Source organism: Falco cherrug, chromosome 4 (assembly GCF_023634085.1).
Source record: "Falco cherrug isolate bFalChe1 chromosome 4, bFalChe1.pri, whole genome shotgun sequence".
Taxonomy (NCBI): Eukaryota; Metazoa; Chordata; class Aves; order Falconiformes; family Falconidae; genus Falco; species Falco cherrug.
The window spans coordinates 67,963,007-67,982,498 of NC_073700.1; the positions used below are offsets into that span (position 1 = coordinate 67,963,007).

The following is a 19,492-nucleotide window of genomic DNA, read 5'->3' on the forward strand; positions in this document are numbered from 1 at the left end:
CCTGGGTTTTGGTTAAAAGAAACCAGCTGTAGCACTGGAAGAAGATGGAGCTTTTCCAGAGGGAGCTGGTAGGGTTGGTGCCTGGTGAACTACAGAAGTTTAAACAACTGGCCTCAAAATGGGCCCGTGTGCTCTCTTCTGGGAAATACCATGGAAATACAATTAAGGTGTGTGTGATGAGAAGGGGAAACCGCACATCAGCCCAGAAAACAACCCCCACGACGTCCCAAACAAGCACTCGCATCCTTTTACCTTCACAAGCCAGGGGGTACCCACCCCCGAGTGGATGCTGCTCTCAGCTTTGAGACAGCACAACCCCTTCTGCTGCTGCTGCTTTGGAGAAAAATGCTACAGGCAGCTTGTTCCTAGCTGGCTCTGTCCACGTGCACACCCAGCGGGAGCCCCAGGCCCCGGTCCCATGCATCATCGTGTCTTGCAATGATTGAGCAGAGGTGGAGGGGGAAGCGGGGGCTGCCGGGCACAGAAGGGGGCAGTGGAGGGGGCAGGTGGGGCGAGAGGGATGGGGCGCAGGGGGACAGCTGCTGCCCCCCTGCTGGGCCAGTCTCCATCCAAGCACTGACACCCAGCGGCACCCACCACACCGGGGCTCAGAGCATCCTCCCCGCGGGCTTCTGCCAAATGGGGAACATCCCTGGTGCTGCCCAAGACGTTGTGGCCGCAGAGCGCACAGGGCTGGTTCTGGCTGTGGGAGCTGCCGGGGTATGGACTGACCATCACCAAGGGGACAAGCAGCTTTCCTTAAAGACCAACACACACACACTGTCCACTGAGTACTCGACGAGAGATTAAACAGAGCGGGGAATGAGGGAATTGCCCTTATACGAGGGAAGGATCTTGGGCTTTATGAGACACTGACCAAAGGAGGCAAAGGGCAGCAGGGAAACAAAATCAGGAAGAGGAAGATGAGGCTATGGCAGTCAAAACTTCAGCACAAAGATCGTAAGATTGAGATGCATGATAAAGTCCTACCTGGAAAAAGAGAAATTGTGCAACTGCAATACTGCAGCAAGACACCTTTGGCGCAGGCAACCGCAGGGCCTGATGAGGTGACACACGCAGTCCACGGCCAGGGATGGAGATGCAGTACGACAGAGTGCAGTAAGGCTCTTGGGAGATGTAAAAGTGGTGGGAAGCAAAACAAATCTCAAATATTAAAGAGTAACATTTCAAATAAAATGGTCTAGATGGTTCAAAATCGACAAAACTGGCAGATCGGTTTCTCACTTCAGGGAAGACTCTTTAAAGCCACTGCAGCCTACTCCTGCACCGATTAAAAGGCATTAATAATCTCTGAGTTTTAGATTAATATTGAAAAGCAGATTCAGTTCAGGCTATTTCCCCTAATTCACAATGTCTTGTCATACATCCCAGGAAATTCCACAAAATGGAAAAGCACGCAGGTATTTAATGAAATCGAATCCAACAACTTCAGCCCAAGCCTGTGCAGAATTCAAGTGTGTAAAAAAATAAACAGGCAAATCTCATTCCATTTTAACTTTTTCCTCCCTTCAGGAAAATTGCATATTCTCACAGCTTTTTCTGAATTTGGGTCTTTCAGGATACACTGTTTATTAAGACATTTCTCATTTATATATGTTTTGCTTGATGCATACGAAAAAAGATCAAGGTATTAGGAAAGTACATCACAACGACGTTAGATCCCATGTAGAAATTCTCTCTCTCTCATAACTCTGTATAAGGGAATTAATCCCTCCCACTCTAAAGAGAAAATCTCATAACCTCTACTATGAAGAGGTACAAAATATGAGGTTACATTAATATTTCTACTTGCCAGCCAGGGAAGCCATTGCTGAAAAAAATGTGTTTAACAAAAATTTCCCTTGTGAAAACTCTTCTATTAATCTAAACCCCACCACAGTTGAACAAGGCAGTACAAAAGAGTAGAACATCGTTAAAAATATGAGACTTTTTTTAAAGGAACTATTTAAGAAGTTAACGGCAGGTTTCTTTTAGGTGGGCCTCATCTATAACTGCACAAGCCTGAAGCAGGTTTAAGCCTCTCTGCATCTCAACGTTTTCATACTACATCCTCCAACATCTAGTGCCCATGGCTAGGCACACTGGATGTGAGCAGGTTACTCTGATATGAATAACTTACCTAAAAATAGTAGCAGCTATTTGTCAACACATGACGGTGGAAACCTGTTTTCAGACTACAAAATGCTGAAAAATCAACCTATAGCATACATGAAACAAAATCTCTTACTTAAGTACTATCCAGGTATGATGTTTATCATCCCATTCTCCACTGCAGAAAATAGATTTTTGTGAAACTCACATCACTTACGCTTCACCAATGCCATGAAGATCAGTCACGAAACTGTAAAGCATATAGCAAGCTCCCATGAACCAGCTACCAAAACATTGCCTTCTGCACAATAAACCATTCCAAATCACATCTCTAATCCCAAGCAGCTTGGAACAACTGTTGCCATTTCAGATTAAAGAATCAGTCAGAAATCTACACCTAACATAAACTCCAGTTACTCTTATATTGGTCAAGGATGACCAGTACTGAAAGTGGGTACTAGAGAATTAAACAAGTTCTAATATACGAGCAGTCAAGAGAAAGCCATGCACGTTAGCTAGGAGAAAAGTAGAGAGAGATTTAGCGGCTTGTATCAAAGATCATTCTAGGTGGGATATTAGAGCGCCAAAACCGGTAAGACTTGATTTTTCAGCAAAAGGTACTCAGCTTCCAGAGGAACAGGGGTCTGGCCTAGCGTTGCCAAGATTATATCCGAGCTGGCCACAATAGCAGCGCACGATGCAGTTCAGGTCAGCACTGACACCCTGCTGTGCTTTTCTGAACCCTCATTTCAGCGGTCCTCTTGCTCTAGCCCTCCAGGGTTGGATCCCTTGCAGATGCCAGAGATTTCCTGCACCTTGGATCTTCTTCAGCTGCTACAGCACCAAGAACTCCCAATAAGCAAAAAGGTGCCAGCTGAAGTGGAGGCTTTTTACCAGGCTATCCACTAGTCTCTGCTGAGCCAGGGGCAGTGCCGGACCAGCTCAGGTGCCGTGTCCTCCCCCAGGCAGGCGCCAAACACAGCTTCAGCCACCAGAGAAATGAAGCAGGCTGCCTGGAGAGAGAGGGAGAGCACACAAGAAGGGCCCGTGTCTCTCTGTGTACCGCCACAAGGCAGGGTTCTGCCCAGCACAGGAGCTGGCCTGCAAACCATGGGAGATCCCCAGCCTGGCAGGCTGCTCAGGTCCCACCGCGAGGACACACATTTGCTCACAAGGCTCCCACAAGGGAGCCTGTAAAATCCTCTTGGAACAACTAAGGAGTTCAGGAAACACTCCAAACTTGTCAGATGGCATGCTTAGTTGAAAATGAAATTTAGTTACTCATGCTTAGTTGAAAATTCATCTAGCAGTTAACATGGCGGTTTGGTTGTTAGGATTTTGTTTGGCTGCACAGCAGGTGAACGTTCATGGAGATGGAATTTTCCGATGGAAGCATATATGCATCCAAACCTCAAAAAAACGTGCTTAATTCAGAGCAGCCTCCATGCCCTGAGCCCTCAGCTCTAGACACACACCTCAGAGTTTTAGTAGCAGGTAGTCTTTACCACTTGAGCTCACTGCCGCCCCAAGAGTTGCCCTAACCTGCCCTTCAGTGCCAGCCCTGCCCTTGCTCGGCCCCTCGGCGTGAGCCTCTTCTGCCTGTCAAGTCAGCAACAGATTGAGCTGGCAGGTTTCTGCTGGGGCTTTGCTCCCTGAGCTGCATCAGGGCTGGCAAAAAAGGACGCAGCAGAGGCACATCACCAGGAGCAGGCAAGCAGTAAGGAAGGGTCTATTCTTTTTGCAGGGAGCTGGATGTTGGTTAAGCTGTGAAGCCTCACTCTGAACGATTCTTTCAATGAAACCTCCTATGAAGCAAACGAGTCCTTAAAGACCTTGTCCTATCACTGTGTCACATGTATGTGCTTTGTGCACACCCACACCCTCCCCATGTTGCTAATCATGCAGGTGAAGAGATGCCAGGGGACATGACAAATACGCAGCTTGTTATTTATTATTCTTAATTAAGTGAAATGTGGATACCACAGTAGGTCAAAGTGAGATCTCAGAATTTTCGTCCTTAAAAAAAAAAAAAAAAAGTGTAGTTATCCATGTTTCTACTGACAATGTTATCGCAAGCAGAAACACAGTTTTATTTAGCAAGTGAAGATGGGGACATCCTGTCAGTGGTTTAGTAGCTTTCCCATTTAGAAAAAGATTTACAGTGGAACTGAATCCCTGACATGAAGAAAAAGTTCAGTTAAACCTTTCAAAATGTGAAAGAAAAAGTCTTTACTCCCAGGATGCAGAGGGACAGCTGAAGGAACCTGGATGGGGCTGATGGACATCACAGCCCCTTGGCACATCCCGACTCACTGACAACACGTTCACCTTCTGTAGCACCATCTGCCACAGGCTTCGGTCACTTTGCCAAATAACTCCTCCCAGTACACAAGCTTTCTGCTGCTAATGAGGGTGCACCCAGAAGAAGAACAGGAACCCCAGTCAAACTCTGACAGCATCCCAATTACACTGGAAAAAGATCCAATCACAGATTTTTGGACAGAGAAACATGCAAGATCTTGACAGCAAACGTGCCTGGCGAGGCGAGAGAAGGAAGCTGTTCAGTGCTCTGAAATGTAACATGCTAATAGACCCCTGCGTGTCAAATTCAGAAACTTGGAAAGAGAATTAATTCAAGTGACTTGCACCATTCTGGCTACTGGTGCAGATGACTGTAGCAGTATTATCTGTAATTTACTGGATGAATTTTCTTGTAACATAAAAGGGAAGAGGAAAGTAACCGACCACTCTAAGCTTCATTACATTAACATGCTTTTCACTCAACTCAAATTCTGAGATTTCCAACCGGAGCAAAGGGACTCATCTTTGAGCATGGCTTTGCATGCAGAAGTAGATGGCACACCTTTGCAAGTGCTCTCTGGCATGTGTGACTAACAGGTGGTGACAAAATACTGTCACACGTATTGAGTAACAGCTGGGAAGATAAACTTGTTCAAACTGTGTTTGCAAACCTGGTGTTCATAATCTGGTATATGGAGCCATACAGGACAGCTGCACACATCCCAGAAGCTCCAGGCATGCCCTGTCAGGGATGCAACAAGACTTGCCAGAACGTTACTAGTTCTCACGGGAGACAAAACCATTCTCTAGAAAGTCCTAAATCAGATGGGTTAGTGTCTTTATTAGGGAGGAGAAATGCTTCATGACTTCCAGATCCTCAGCTAGCTGGAACCCTAAGTAGCAGAAAATCTACATCAGTCGTTTCCCTCAGATAGGATCTCCAAACAAAAAGCCATAGTTGGGAAATATATAAATCTGTAGCAAGGAGCATCCGCTAGGAAGAACTGCAGCTGAATGGGTACACAGGCATCCACTAAGGTTAGAATACTTGGCACCTACAGCTATGAAAGACTGAATCTTTCCAAATGCCTGTTGTAAAAGGCTAAAGAGATAGAAGATAGAGGAACGTAACAGATATCCGAGAAGTGTGATGTGTAACTGGAATCCAAAACTGTATCATAGTGGCAAACAATCTGCTTTACAAAAGAAGTCAACATAAACATGGATCTCAGCTGTATATGAACGTTTTTGCTTGACTAACTGCAAAAGAAAAAAAAACCTGCCCAAGAAGCTAAGCTAGTCGAAGAAACAAATCCCTTCCCTATATCAAAAGCTCTGATTCTTATGATATAATGTAAAATATTTAAGAAAACCAAAACACAAAAGAAACCTCCACGTATTATTAATCAGTAATTATGGGCAGAAGAGCAGTGCTAACATCAATGAGATGGCACTTTAGCTTGGAATATTCCTCTGCAGGAAACTTTCAAAAGTCAAGGCAGTATCTGTAAAATACCCGGAACTGCCTCATCACCATCTTATGTCTGTGTTTTGGTGAGGACAGAGTATTATTCTAGGAACAGCAATAGGGATGGCATATTCACAAAAAACGTCCAGCTCCTAATTCCAAGAATGGACTTGAAATTTAACTGTGTATACAGAGTCAAATGTTAATTTGGGGTTAGAGTAAGTGACAGCCCCTTATGACAGCTGACTCAAGAGTACCCCACAGGCACTGTGACAGAGTGATGTTTAGGACACAACCCTCCTTCCTTGCAGCAGAATATGCAATACTGCCCAAGGCAGCCAAACTCACAGTGACAAAGGACTCCGGTAAGTCCTTGGGATGTTACCATAGGCAAGGTGACACTGGAATGAAAAGGTGACCCACAGACTTAGGAGACACAGCATAACTACCCAGTATCTTCTCACCTATCTTTGGGCATATTCCTGCAATAAGGATGCTTCAAAAAGGACCAGAAATGGTTTTAATTCTCTCTGGCCTCAAATTATATACCCTTTCTGAATGTTTTCAACTGCAACAGTAAAGACGGCACTGGTGTCCACCAAAAGATAAGACATTCCTACCAAAGGAGATGCAATTAATAAAACAAGTCTGAAAAGGAGACACTACATCATTGCAAGGGACCAGCCTAAGCAAGGACTGTTGACCAAAGCTAGGCAGTTGACCACAACATCTTAAGATCAAGGTCAGTGAAAAAATATACAGACCTTCAAAGATAGAGTGCCTTAAAAAAAAAAAAAATGATAGTACAGCTGTAGAAGCATCAAACATGGGAGTCCCTTAGATAAGTTGCATTGTTTATTAACCCCCTCCTTCTGCTGGAGTTCTTCAGCATGCCACCACAGATGGAAAAATACTATCCCAACTGCACTGCTCGCAGTGCGATTGTACAGGCTAAGTCAATCTCAAGTAATTCTAAAACCATTTCTCTATTATACTAAATAGTTGCTTAGCAAACATGTATCAGGAAAACCAAGAGCAACATGTGCAACAACAGTTCTTTCATCAGGTTCTCATCCCTATTCCTTGACACCTCCCCGTATCAAGCAATTAATACAGAAAACACATCCCAAACTCCAATAAGCACTATTTGAAAAGCTGCATAGGAAGAAAACAAGATTTGTCCTGATGAAAATTCACTTGATTTCACCTGCAGGTGTAGAACAATCCAATAAAGACCCCTTCACTAAACAGTGTCAACTACATTTGAAAGGACAGCATCAGTTTCAGGACAGGTAATAAATGATAAGTAACAATAAAATCTAGTAACAGGTCTCAGTGCACCTGCCCGTTTCTTTGTTGTCCAGCTTCAGACAGAGATTTGATAGGAAGGAGAAAAATGTAGACTATTTTCTCCCCCATCAAGCAATGGGGGAGGAAAAACCAGAGGGCCGGTTCCTGCATGTCACTGAAGCAGGTCTCCAGATCACATAGTAAGACCCAAATCGCATTTGTCTGTTAGTGAAGCTGTTGTGAAGGACACTAACCCAGAACCTGCCATTTGGTGTCTATTTTAAAGCAGTGCCTCCAATCTTCCTCCCCAGCTTGTCTAATGCTAGTGAAAGTCTGGCAAGCCGTCACTCCTCAGCTAACAACCGCCCAGGTTTTGGAGGTGTGTGCATGGGGGAGGAAAGCTACTGTATGGTGAGCAAATACAGAAGCCAAGACAACGAGCTTTCAGTGTGCCGTTTGACACTGACGAAGTAGTAGCCTTTATTGCACTAGTTAGCAAGGACATCACCTGAAGAGAGAATGTGTGTCTGTGATGTATGTATTATGTATGCATGTATTTTTTAGGGGTTAAAGTAGCGTGTTAATCCTTGTTACTCACAAGTTATCTGTGACCATTGATACAGGATGAAAGCTTTCATGTGGTACTAGTACTTTTTAGGCTGGAAGAGAGTCTTCTGTGAAAGAATTAATAACAAGATCAACAGGCAGCAGCTAAACATATAAGAAAATTGATTCAAACCAGAGGTTTAAAAAAATAATCCAAAGTAGTTTTCTACTGAACAAAATTAACTTATGAAACTCAATGACACAGCGTGTTATAGAGGGCAATATAATGAATCAAAAGCAAACAAAATAAGCTCATAGAAAATAGGCCCAGCATATCTATTAAGACAGATGCAGCCTTTGTCTTCGCAAGTAACTAAACAGCAAAATACCAAAACCAAGGACAACCACTGGTGAAAGACCACCTCTACGTCCATCCACTTCACATCCCATTTTCTTATGCTTGGGCAACCTCAAGACAATGAGCATTACAAGAACCATGACACTGGGCAAATACGAGGATCTCGGGAAGCCTTCTGCCACTTGGCCTTGGGTCTCTAAAAATGCAGAAACAATGTTATAATTAATTCACTCAAGAATATTCTATTCCCATTTTCCGAGCAAAAGCAAACATTCGCATGGTTAAGAAACACAACAGCACATACTGGGTTAAAAAGTGAAGAACAATTACAGATTTATCTATCTGGATTTTTATTTCTTGTTGTTAAAGTATTTTACCTTGCTCCATTTGCACTACCTTGCTAGGACAGAGCACTCTGCTTCCACTGATGAAAAACTGATTTGAAAAATCAGTCCAAATCCCACTCAACATGAGCCAAGACAAAATAAAAATCAAGTAATGTTTCTGGTGCTGAAAGACAGTATTTTGTAGGAACAAAACATGTAGCATTACATGTCAACACCTTCGTAATTCTTTTTTTTTAATTCACCAGCTACAATCTTTCTTACTGAACAGACTACTGTAACACACACCCCTCTAAACTAGTACTATCATCACTATTTTTGTTGTCATTTTAAGCAAAGAAAAAGTCAAGTTTATTTTGTAGTAGCAATAGTTTCTTTTTTATTTTTAATATACTTTAGGAAACAATATACAAAGCTGAGCTTTGCCACCATTTTCAAACGGTGGGTTGCTCCAATTACACAAATTCAGCGTTTTGTGATGGTTAAGAACAGCAGTCAGCACCAGACTTAAACAGTTAGCTACAACACAAACATCCTTCGAAATGAAATGTCATAATATCAAGACAGGTAAACCAGGAGTTAACATATGACAACTGTTGGGGAGGTGTCTTAAATCATTCTTGTTGAATTTTATATTTCATTAAATATTTTATACACATTTTCCTGTTTACAAGTTTTAAACAAAACCTCCCTTGAGGAATTATTTAAGTACAAAAATGTTCAACAAGAACAGTTCTAATAAAGAGTCCCCAAACAGACCAAATTTTAATGTGTTGACCAAAGGAAATGAAAACCAGTGTTTCTTTGTTTTAACATGTTTATTACAACAGATACAATTCACATCTGACTAGCTTTTTTTTTTTCCTCTTTCCCCTCCCACAACCATGTTAACATGTTCATTGGGCTATTTCCTTATATTTGAGCAAGTAATGTACTTTCAGCACACATGCCCAGCAGTACTATAAGTCCATTCTTACAGGGTGCAAATGGAAATACGTTTCAATAATTTATACAAACAAGTGGGTTATGCTCAATCACTGCAATTTTAAGCTACTGTACACAGGAATGAAAAGATTATAGAAAAAGTGCCATAGCAACAGTGCCTTAAGAAAAGAGAAAATTAGAAGCATTAAAAAACTGATAAAATCAGATTAGGATTTCACGGGGAAATGGAACACAGAAAATGAAAAACATTTCTCTGTAAAACAGAAATGGAGAAGCACTGCTCTCGATTCGGTGCAAGTGTGGAAACAGTTGTTTCATGGTATTTTGTACATTACCCAAATTGTTGCAGCCTTAGACACAGATCGCCTGGCGCTTGCATTGGATTTTAGGAAATGCAAGATTTCTGAATGATAAATTAACTAAAAAAAAAAAAAAAAGAAAAAAAAGAAAAAAAAAGAAAGCTAATTTTGCAGACAGGTTTACATGTAAAAGGCTAGGTATTTAGCCACCTCAGCATTGATTAGTTTTGGATGTCTAAGCTCTGATACACATGGCTTCCCATGGCTTCACTCTACAAAACATATTTACAACGTGAAGAATACATCTACAAGAAATCTACATTTCAAGGGTTTTACAAATCATTCTTGTATCTTTCCCCTGAATTTGACTCCCTCCTGTCCCCTTCCCCATGTCAACTTTTTTTCTGCCCAGCTCAACGGTCCAAAGTCTACTCAAATGCAGCTCAAAAGTGTTAAGACTGGGCATCAGAGTTTAATAGTTCCTGTACTCAAAACCATGTGCAATTGTTTACAACTTTTCACACCATGAAGGAATTCTGATTCTTTAGCTTTTCAAGTTCTTTAATTTGTTGCCTCAAAAATAGTATCCTGCAAGAGAAAAGAAATAAATTAGTATAAACATTTCCATTATACAGAGATATTAAGTATCTCCACAAGTACTTCTACAATTTCAGTGAAAGATACCAAGCTCCTTAATTCTGGTAATAAAATCCAGGTGCTTTTATATTAATTCCCAATCTGTTCAATCACCTACAAACACCGGATGCAGATGCACAGAGACCTGCCACGTTTGATAGCTTAGTTCAGAAAATTATGACTGATACACAGTTACATGGTTATGCTTAAGCCTGCTCTTCACTCGAATTAGCTCTCAGAAAAAGCAGGACGCAGGATGAGTACATCGAGTAATTGAATAATATTCTGAAGAATGGTATTGTGGCTTGTGTCATGCCATTTTCCTGACGATACAACCCAAAGTGCTCAAATTTTTTTAAACAAGCAAGTTTTCTTCTAGGTACAACACTTTTTTTCTAGTATTTGGCTCTGTGGCTAGTGCTGGTAAGCTCCAATCTCAAAATATTTGATCAAGGAAAAGAAGTTATAACTACACCTGGCTTAGAAATAAATTATATTGCTAGCAATTCTCTTATAAATTTTTCTTTGTTCTACTGAACTGACATAAACACGTGATTAATGAACATTTGGGTTATGTAATTGTTTCCTAGAATTTTTAATTCATATTTTCAAACAACTTTTTATGATGCTGAAGTAATGCAAGCATATGAATCAATTAAGAACTCAGGGAAAATGGAAGTTTCATATAAATAATCTATAAAGTCCAAAGCTACTTTAATCAATGCAGAAAAAGCATCCACTTCAGCAGACTTTTGCAGAACACTTTTCAAATCTCTGCCCAGTTCAGTAAAAATGAAAAGGAGGTGAAAAACGATTAAGATAGACACACTGAAAAAAACCATTAAACTTAAAAGGCGTGGGCATATAAAATATATCAGACAATGAAAAGTGCCTTTTCATATGCTGTCAGCTATAGTTAAAATAATATACTCTCTTTGCCTAGAGACACAGTTCCCTCTCAGAACACATTTAAACAGTTCTCTGCCATACAGAAGTATAGAAATACCACCATCATTCAAATGTACTACTGGCTTTGATAATCCCATCCTTTGCAAAAGCCTCCCCCCCCCAACTTGTTACTTATGCCATGTATTCCACATCTTTGGGGTTGCAGCAAAAATAAAAGATACATGTTATCACAGATTCAAAGTCATAATAATCATTATCCATTGATACCTTAAGGATACACAGTGTACAAGAAACAAGGTGCTATTTAGCAAGCTGAACAATGACATCTGGTATGTTATTTCAGATCAAATGTCACCCAGAGACAGAAATGAAACATGTAAGAAACCAAACAGTTCACTTCACATACTACAGAAATTGCGATTTCTGTAATGAAGTTATGAAACAAAATGTCAGCAAGAATGGATATTTTCAATTCTTCATTAGGAAAGATTTAGAAATATATTATAGCCTACTTCTGAATAAAGGATTGTTTTACTAACTGCCAAAAAGCAAGAGTTTCTAGGATAAAGCTAGCTATTTAAACAGCATTTAACACTATTAAAGCAGATTAAAACAGTAAATCAGAATCACTGTATTCAAACTGTAGTGTGACTTAATAGATGGGATAACATCATTCAAAAAGGAAACAATATGAACATAGATTCAGGATCACAAATACCGGTGAAAAGTTAGTAGGACTAAACTTTTCAACCTTGCACAACAGTCTTCAACAACATAACTGTGTGTTACTTCAGTGACTGCTATTACTGACTTAAGAAGCAGAACTCTACTTTGCTATAATCAACATCTCGCTAAAAAATCCCAAGATCTTGTCAGATGCCTCCTACCTAAGTAACAAACATCAATTTTTCCTTAGCTTGTGATATCAACGACACCTGTTCAAACTTGCTCTGGCTTTAGACCTGACAATGTCTCATTCAAACTGCAGCATTTAAGACCCGTATAAACTGTGCAGATGTGTACCTATGTGATCTATGCACCTTTTATGGACAGATATTTCAGAAGAACGTTGAACTAGTGTTGGGTTAACCAGTTTTTCGTAATGCACTAATGTACCTGGAAAGAGACTTCTTTGCTATCTAAGTGTAAATACATACAGAAGTTGTGTATCTGGTTCTATTCACTGGAGACTAAGAGGTATCTGTGTGGGAAACATGTAGAATGTCCACAGGGAACACAGCTTGCAAACCTGGGAAGTATCAGCATACTAGTCATCAGTAAATATAGTTCATGCAAAACAATGCCAGAATGGGAATTATAATACCATCTTGAAAACCACCGTTTTGAAAATAAACACAGACCACACACCTACCTTTGCTCACGCAAAGTTGCTTGAATTTCACATACTCGAACTAAAGACCTTAAATTCTTTAATTCAGTACAAATTTCTGACATATGGACACTTCCCATGTTATGGGCTTCCTCACGTAATCTTGATGCCTGCAATGGTGACATGTCAAGGTTAGGATTTTGAATCATGCATTGGAAAGAACTGCCGTAGCCAGAAGATTGCTGGATAAGTCTGTCTTGAAATAGCAAAGCACTCTAACATCTAAAGGGAGTAGTAAATCAGAAGTACATCAAATTCTTTACAAAAGCCCATTCAGAATCTGAAATGAGCAACACTGGCTGCTGAGAGATTGTCTAACCCAGGTCCATGCTAAGGCAGGGATGGTTTAGATTTCCTTGATCCTAACAGATGTTTACTCAATCATCTTGAAAGATAGTACATGACAGGGCTCCAAGTTTCCAAAGTAATTTATTCAAGTAGCTAGAATGACAGACTTAAGTTTCCGATCTAAAATAAGCCTTAGCGACAAAAATAATTGAAAGCCATCTTCTTTCCAGCTACCTTATACAAGAACAACTCTGCAACCCTCTCTTCAGGTGTTCTCTTCCAGATGAACTCCCATTATTTTAATATCTCCACTTACTCAAGTAGGGGACAAGCAGAAGCATAAATCTATAAGGCATGACCTATCCCAAACCTGTGCATTTCTTAAAGTCTTGTCACTGAACTGGATATATGACACCAGAGAAATCCTCAAGAGCACCAAGGAGACTAGCATAATTACTCTGAGGTCCTGTGTATCACACTTAAATAAGGAAAGAGGACTTGTAAGTGGCACACTGAAGAAAAACAGTTTCAAACAGGACCTTCTCTGACTTAACATTGTTTAGCAACGTTATTCTCTGCTGTACTGGGTCTGGCTGGGATGGAGGTAATTTTCTTCATAGCAGTCCATATAGTGCTACGTTTCAGATTTGTGACCAAACCCATGAGGATAACACACCAATGCTTTAGCTATTTCTGACCAACGCATACACAGCATCAAGGATTTCTCCCTTTCTCTCTTTAGACACACCCACACCCCCAGCAAATAGGTTGCGGCTAGACAAAAGGCAGGGAGGGAATGCAGCTGGGACAGCTGATCCAAACTGACCACAGGGATATTCCACACCATACATCATCACGCTCAGGAATACAACCGAGCGGGCAATCTTCCAGGGGTTGCCATTGCTTGGGGACTAGCTGGACATTGCTTGGCTGGTGGTATCCGCCTGCTTTTGCATCACTTCCCTCTCTGCAGCAGCCCTTCACTTATTAAGGTGTGTTTACCTCAGCCCATGAGTTCTCTTAATTTTACCTTTCCATTCTCTTCCCCATCCTACTGGGAGAGAGTGAGCGAGCAGATGTGTGGCACTTAGCTGCCTACCAGGGTTAATCCACAACATCTGCTTAAGTACTTGTGTACCTGACTTTTCCTTCCCCAAAATAACGGTATTTAGCACAAGTCTTCATCAGTTTCTGGCATTTCTCCAGTTCAAAGCAGCATTTTGTGTTCTAGTTCTCTACATTAAAAGTTTTCTTTTCTGGAGTGCGTTGGCATCCAGGAGTCTCCAGCAGGGCATCATTTCACATGTTCTCCCTACACAACTCCAAAGCCTCGAGACCGATCGCAAACCATCAGTAATGACTTTCAAAGCACTTCTTTTTAAGCTGACCAGTCACCCATCTTAAGCTCATTTAAAAGGCCTCAAAATAATTTGCATACAATGTTCTTGTTGAAAGATGTTAAGTGTTGCTGCAAATCAGGATATAACATTTATTGCTCTCCCATATTATCAGAGTCTGATACCTTATCAAAAGAAGAAACCCCCCCCAAAATGACATAATTTCTTTCTAAAAGGTCCATGCTAACTATTATCAAGGTTTTCTTTTCAAGTCTTTGTAAAAAAGTAAATACATCATTTTTTCTCTTAGATATTGTTCAATACTCAAAGTACCTCTACAATTTGAGACCACCTACAATTCCTTTTCTCACATTCTTTAAAGATAGTTACGTTGATTATTTTCTAATTAACCACATTACTGTTTTTTTTCTGGTCTTCCATATTAACTGCTTTTTATGAGTTCGTGAGGTAACTGCTAGTGGTTCAAGAACTGTTTTAGCTAATGCTTTAACACACAAACCTGGCCTGGCTCACCTAATTTATTTACTTATTTTTCAGTTTACTCTGGCATGTGCTTTGATGCCCTAATTTCAATTCAGGCTATGCATGTGGTTAGAAATCTGAAGAAACCGAGGCACTATGTATTTTAGCCCCTTTATAGGTACAATAAGTGAAGAAGTTAAGCTAGATGAAAGTACTGTCATTCACTTTCGCTTTTATATAAAGTATCTGACTTCAGCCCCTCAAGTGTTACTATTCAAACTGGTCTATAAACAACACTGTCATGTGAAATCATCTTAAAACAGCAGACAGGACAATACAGCATGTAACACTTGGCACAAAGGTAAAAGTATCCAACCAAGTACATGACTGCCTAGCATTAGCTGGTTTTTTTTGTTCTCTTTATTACTAAAAGCGGGGTGGGGTGTGTGTATTACTTACAAATTTTCTGCACTAAAATATATGATAGTTCAGTACATAGCGACAATAATGCTATCAAAACTATGGGCCAAGGCCAGAGAGAACAGTGCCTGTGCTACACCATTTCCTTAAGCACACATTCCACAGCAATGGCTCAGTCGTTTGACTCAGTAGAGGTTGGTAATGTCTTAACACTGAATTCCAAAAAAAAAAAAAAAAAAAAAAAAAAAAAAAAAAAATAATCAACGAAATGAAACAAGAACCCCAAACAGAGTCCAAATAGAGTATAAGTCTAGACTGCACTTCTAAGAGTCATCTTGCCAGTTACAACCCAAAAGCCTCCAGTGCAGGCTTGAGCCAGCATGCAACCACTCTTCAAAAGACCAAACTAAACTGGGCTGGGTAAGATTAATATCCCACACAGACTGTGTCAACAGGGCTGCCTGTGAAAGGACTTGAACTAGACTCAATAACCAATATGGTTCCTTTGAGTAATACATTCCAAGCAGCTGACATGCATCCAGTTTCCCTGTACTCCACAACAGGATAGGTTTCATGCAGTTAGTTATAAAATATGGACAGCAATTCTACTGGATTTTCCATTATGTAAAAATAGCCCAAATTCAGCCTGAGCCCTCTACATCATCTTAAAAACTGGGTACAACAAACAAGGTAGAGTTCCTTTTTCACTGTGTAGAACTAACAACTCTGTGACTAAAACTGTAGAGTAGTCTCAAATAGCTTAACTCTGTCACCTAATTCATAACATTTTCCACATAACAAAAATATCATTAGTATAAAAATTTGCTGAAATTTATGTTCTTTGTAAATTTCAACAGAAGTCTGGCAGTAAGAAAACAGCTATGAGTATATCTATTCATCTGAGAGAATTTCAAAACCACTGGTACTTTAAGCGAGACTGAAAATACTCAACTGCTAAATGGCAATCACATGTAAAACTTGCAGGTCTGGCCTAATCACTCTCCCCTCTCCCCTGTTCTGGCTAAGGCTGAGCACCAGGGTGTTTTTTAAATACTTTTAATTCCTAGAAAAAGCAACTTGTGCAAGAAAACCAGATTTTAAGCTGCACATTTTACATTCTCACAGGAAACAAAGCACAAGTGTACTCACCTGCTTTTCTGCATGGTCTGCAGGCCAGCCTTGAACATGTTTTATAAGATTTTCATTGAAGTGTGCTGCTAGCGTGGGTGTTAATGAACAAGTGGGTCGTACAGATGTACTTTGCGGTGCAGGAGTTGAATTTGATGCACTAGTGCTAGAGGTATGATTTGGACCTGGTGATGGGCTTCTTTGACTACTAGAACAAAAAAAAAATAATAAAAGTGAGCCATTTTAAAACATATAAACCTATAGAGAAATAAACACTTAAAATTCATTGCTTCAGCCACAAAAATACATACATCATTTAAACCACAAGTAAATACTTATGGCAGACCAAACCTGTACCACTTTTCCACAAACCTCCTACTTCTATGGGAACTTTTTGAGAACTAGAATGTAACGGGTTTTGTTTGTTGGGTTTTAAACTTTGACAGCTGTTCAAGAGATGTAAGCTGTGTCTACATTTTAGTGTTGGGCATAGAATATACACATGTATGCTCTTCCTTCAAATAGCTGCAAGCCTAAGATTTTCAATAATGATGTATCAGATAGAGTCAAACAGGCTTATTCAACAGGTATCATCAAGCATCACAGTAACCATTAAGAACAAAACCTGATGTCCTGACGTAAAAATACAGCCATGGGGGCTCTGACAAATATAACTATTTACTAATGGCAAAATAAAAACACCTAGGTGACTTAGTGATACTGTGCATCCTCACTTGAAGCACCCAAGAGAACAGAAGTACCACAGGAGCACTATGTTTGTAGCTGCCAACTTGACTGCTTTACTGGAACATATTCATGCTGCTGTTTTTCTAGCTGGTGTCTTAACCTGTTGCTGGAGAACAGATGCATGGAGACATGTTCAGCTGATATGTGTACTATAAGACAAATAAAAAATTCTGTGCCTTGGACAAAGCCTTTGACTGTCCTCTTTCAGATTTCCACATGGAAGCAAAAGCAACGATTACATTATCTGAAAAATACATCAATACACAACTTCTCCAATTCTACTTTGCAACTATGATTCTGGGTCAAAAACTATTATAATTTTTACTAAGAAATTCTTACGTTGATCTTGGCCATCCGCAGTGCTCAAGATATGTTACCTACAAAGTTTTCTAGCCATTGCTTTATGCAATGCTGGTTCTTGTTTTTGCTTTTGAACTGAATTCCTCTAATAGTTACCCTCTCACTCCACTTTACAAGACATTTTTCTTTTCTACCTCGTGATGGTCCTCATGTATGGGAGAGGTTTTATTAAGAGTTCCTTCTGAAGGATTCCATCTCTTTATAGAAGCCTATGCCTGCTGCAGTGACTAAAAAAGGTGAGTACCACTTAGGTAAATCTTTGGTAAACTAATATAGCTGACTAATCCACAAGGACTCTTGTACTCCCAATTTGGAAATACTCATTCTCCATCTTACACTTGGATGGTAAGCTCTCTACATAAAGTAGTTTTTTATTGTTTCACTTGTATCACTTCTCTCAATAAAGCTGTGACATACAAACTGAACACCTAATGTTAAGCCCAACAAAGCTAGAGAACTTCCCCCAAAAGATGTAAAAGTTACTGATACTTAATTTACTTTTCACATGTCCAGAAGCCCAGGTATCAGGGCTAGCTTGAACACCGCACTCTCACATTGTACGGATCCAGCCACACCTGACAACTGGCAGTGCTGCAGGTACACAGTTTTGCTACACATAAGAGCTCTTCAACTTCCATATTACCAGCAATAGACAACTCCACCACAGCTTCCACCAGCATCAAAACTACTATCTGTTACATCACCCTTGTCAAACCAGACGATCAGAATATGGGGGTGGGCCTCCTTGCAAGCATTGCTGTTGTCCAGGTGATCTGATCTTCTAGGAAACCAGAACTTGCACTGGGAGTGGTACATAATCTATTGAGGGAAGCTTAGAAGCTGATGTTTCATAGCACATGCTCTTTCCTACTTATTCATGCCTTGCAAAAACAAGGCCTCTACATTCTTACTTCCCTTTCCAGCATTCATTCAGTCATTCCTGTCCCACCCACGCTTACAGAGAGGGGCTCTGTTCCTCTATTTTGCTAAGAAGAGGTAGGAGCAGTGCTAGTTACCCATGCAAACGTGGGTAGGTCAGGATGAAAACAGTCTGCTCTGTCCTCTCTGCCCTTGTAAAGGAAGACAAAGGAAGCAGTAATATTGACCAGGACAAAAGAACATCAACAGCACCAGAACAGTGATGGTACTTCACAGTTATGATGTTTTTTTGGCACTGCATATACTAAGAAATAGCAGTACTAATTGGTACATACCTAGCCATTACTTGGAAGATTATGTCTGCAATCACTCTCTCACTGGCAGCAGCTTTTCAACACAGGCCTTAAGTTCAATCTGTTTCTTAAAACTTTCTTACTGCTTGCCTGCAAGTGATAGGACTCTTAGTTTATCACCTAACCTACTCCCTCGAGCACTGAAAACATCTTAGCATAATGCAACTACCTTTACAGCCCAATGTCCAGCCACTTATCCGAATCACTCACACTTGCAAAGGAATTACAGAAGGTTTCCAAACAAACAGCCAACAAATTAGGAATAACACTTTGGTGGTCTGCAGCATTGAAGACTTTAACCTCATTCCTTTCAGTACACCCAAACTTGCTTGAAAGCTTAGAATATATAAAAAAAAAACAACAACAAAAAAAACCCCCCAAAACCAAAAAACACAAACCAGAAAGATTTTGGCAGGCAGCTTTGAGCTTTGTTAGAATTGTATACATGAATTTCCCTTGATTTCAGGCAGCAGAAGTTGCAAAAGGGAATATATGATCTAACTGGGGGAAAAAAGTAGTCTTTGGGTTTTGTGCTCTGTGTTTTCTTCAGTAATTGGCTCAACTACTTCAAAACCACTTACACATGCAAATGCTTAACTGTAGAAATGTTCAGTTAATTAGGAAAAAATGGCACTTAGATTTTGAAGCCGAGCTGAAACCAGCCAAGAATGTGAAAGGCAACAAGGGCTGTATATCAGGAGCAAACAAAATGTTAAGGAACAGATGGGCTGCCCCTCTACAAGGCAAGGGGACCTAGAGATAAAGCACACGAAAAAGGCCAAGATAGTCAGCAACTTTTTTTTTGCCTCGGTTTTTACAGGTATGGTCTACCCTTAGGCCTCCCACATGCCCAAGTACATCAGCAGAGTCAGTGTAAGCAAACTATTACTTAGAGAGCA

The 19,492-nt window shown here is 40.4% G+C and overlaps 1 protein-coding gene across 4 annotated transcripts in view; it reads right to left on the reverse strand.

Annotated features, from left to right (window-relative positions):
- Positions 1–8,769: 8,769 nt before the first annotated feature.
- WAC (WW domain containing adaptor with coiled-coil) overlaps positions 8,770–19,492 on the reverse strand; it is a 63,545-nt gene continuing 52,822 nt past the window's right edge. For 3 of the 4 annotated variants that reach the window (XM_055709963.1, XM_055709964.1, XM_055709961.1), the window contains 3 exons: positions 16,276–16,462; positions 12,581–12,708; positions 8,770–10,251 (listed from right to left, as the gene is read on the reverse strand). In XM_055709963.1, coding sequence (XP_055565938.1) covers positions 10,182–10,251; positions 12,581–12,708; positions 16,276–16,462 — 385 coding nt within the window. In that variant the 3' untranslated portion in view covers positions 8,770–10,181. The remainder of the gene's footprint in view (positions 10,252–12,580; positions 12,709–16,275; positions 16,463–19,492) is intronic. The other variant, XM_055709962.1, reaches the window with a different exon arrangement.